Source organism: Impatiens glandulifera, unplaced genomic scaffold (genome assembly GCF_907164915.1).
Source record: "Impatiens glandulifera unplaced genomic scaffold, dImpGla2.1, whole genome shotgun sequence".
Classification (NCBI taxonomy): domain Eukaryota; kingdom Viridiplantae; phylum Streptophyta; class Magnoliopsida; order Ericales; family Balsaminaceae; genus Impatiens; species Impatiens glandulifera.
Genome location: NW_025919138.1, coordinates 297,084 through 298,686, shown reverse-complemented (window position 1 = coordinate 298,686; position 1,603 = coordinate 297,084). Strand labels below are relative to the sequence as shown.

Sequence of the window (1,603 nt, the reverse complement as noted above, 5' to 3'; positions counted from 1 at the left end):
ATAATATTTAATTTGTCTAGCTAAATTTCTCATAATAAACTAATAGCTGTCATGTAATTCAATTTGGATTGCCTTAATATTACATTATTAACCATAACTTTATATAATTTTAATTAGACCTTTTAAATACAATATATATATATATATAAATTTTAATTAAATTAAGTTATTTTGATTTAGAGTAATTAGGATTGTGTTTGGGTCACGCAAATCGCGCTTAATATACGCACACGTCACCGTCAGCGTGGGCCACTTCAATTCTCTCTCCTATATAAATAGAAGTGTTACTGTAATTTCTTACTCTGCAATTGCTTTCGGTCATCTCTTTCATAATCAAAATATCCGCCATTAAAGCTCTGCAAGGAATAACAACTTTTAACAGGTAAAACATTGCTTATCCTCTCTCTCTCTCTCTCAATCTATCTATCTATTAGCTGCTCATAATTGTAATCAGATGATAGATATTTGATCGTTTTGGAGAGTTGAATCATATGAATGAGTAGTAAACTGAACTTTGAGTTTTGGATTGAATGAATTTTGTTTTGTAGTATTAGATCCATGTAAGTAAGCGGTTTGTTTATTAATTATTGCTTCATCATCTAATTTCTGTTACCTTTTGATGACTTTAGTTGGACTTGGACATGGATGAGTACTTTGAAGAGGCGTTAGGAGCTGGATCGAATCATCATCATGAGGAAGAAGTAGATGAATATTTAATGAAGTATTCAGATGAATCTGATTCAATAGATGAAATGGAAAGAAGAAGGTCATGCAGAGGATTTGATTGTAACATATGTCTAGATTCAGTTGAAGAACCTGTTGTGACATTATGTGGTCATCTCTATTGCTGGCCTTGCATTTACAAATGGATGAATACTAACAATTCGAATGAAAACGAAGAAGAGCAACAACAATATTGCTGTCCTGTATGTAGATCTGATATATCTCAAGACACACTTGTTCCTATCTATCAAACTACAGATTATAATTCTTCTGATCATCCATCAGGAGTTATAATACCTCCAAGACCTGCAATTCAATTTGTTGAATCAAACTCTTCAATACTTTTCTTTGATAATAATCATAATATTGAAGAAACTAGCAACATCAGCATCAGCAGCTACAATGGGATCTTTGGTAAGCTGGTTTACTGGAGATTTTTGGGTAATTCATCAGGTAACCCTAATAATTCATATAATCTTGCTGGAACTACTACTAGTCCTAGGCTGAGACATCACTTGATGAAAATGGATGAATCTCTCAATAGAATGAGCTTTTTTCTCCTCTGTTGTGCACTTGCATGTCTAATCTTGTTCTGATAATTACTCAAGTTATGGGCAATTCCATTGTCATCAATTTGGTGGTTTGTAAGGATGCACTTTTATAAAGCTTTGAGATGAAGATAGAACAAATTTGTACATTGTTGTATTTTGGAATTTTATTATGAGTTTCATTATATTGCATTCTTTTACTATATATCTATATCTAATATATATAATGAAAATGTTTTTATTATTATTATTTTAAAAAAAAATTATCAATATTCTCACCACTCCTTTATAATCCTTATTTCAATTTAAACTTACTAGTTATTTGAGCTATT

General features: G+C 30.8%; 1 protein-coding gene across 1 annotated transcript; it reads left to right on the top strand.

Moving 5' to 3' along the window:
• Positions 1-306: 306 nt before the first annotated feature.
• LOC124917537 (E3 ubiquitin-protein ligase RMA1H1-like) lies at positions 307-1,403 on the top strand. Its single transcript, XM_047457948.1, has 2 exons — positions 307-382; positions 630-1,403. The coding sequence occupies exon 2, from the start codon at positions 642-644 to the stop codon at positions 1,317-1,319; it is 678 nt and encodes a 225-aa protein (XP_047313904.1). The 5' UTR covers positions 307-382; positions 630-641; the 3' UTR covers positions 1,320-1,403.
• Positions 1,404-1,603: the final 200 nt, after the last annotated feature.

What these genes read in the sequence shown, in the direction of transcription:
- LOC124917537 (XM_047457948.1), top strand. Translation starts at nt 642, where the DNA reads ATGGATGAGTACTTTGAAGAGGCGTTAGGAGCTGGATCGAATCATCAT.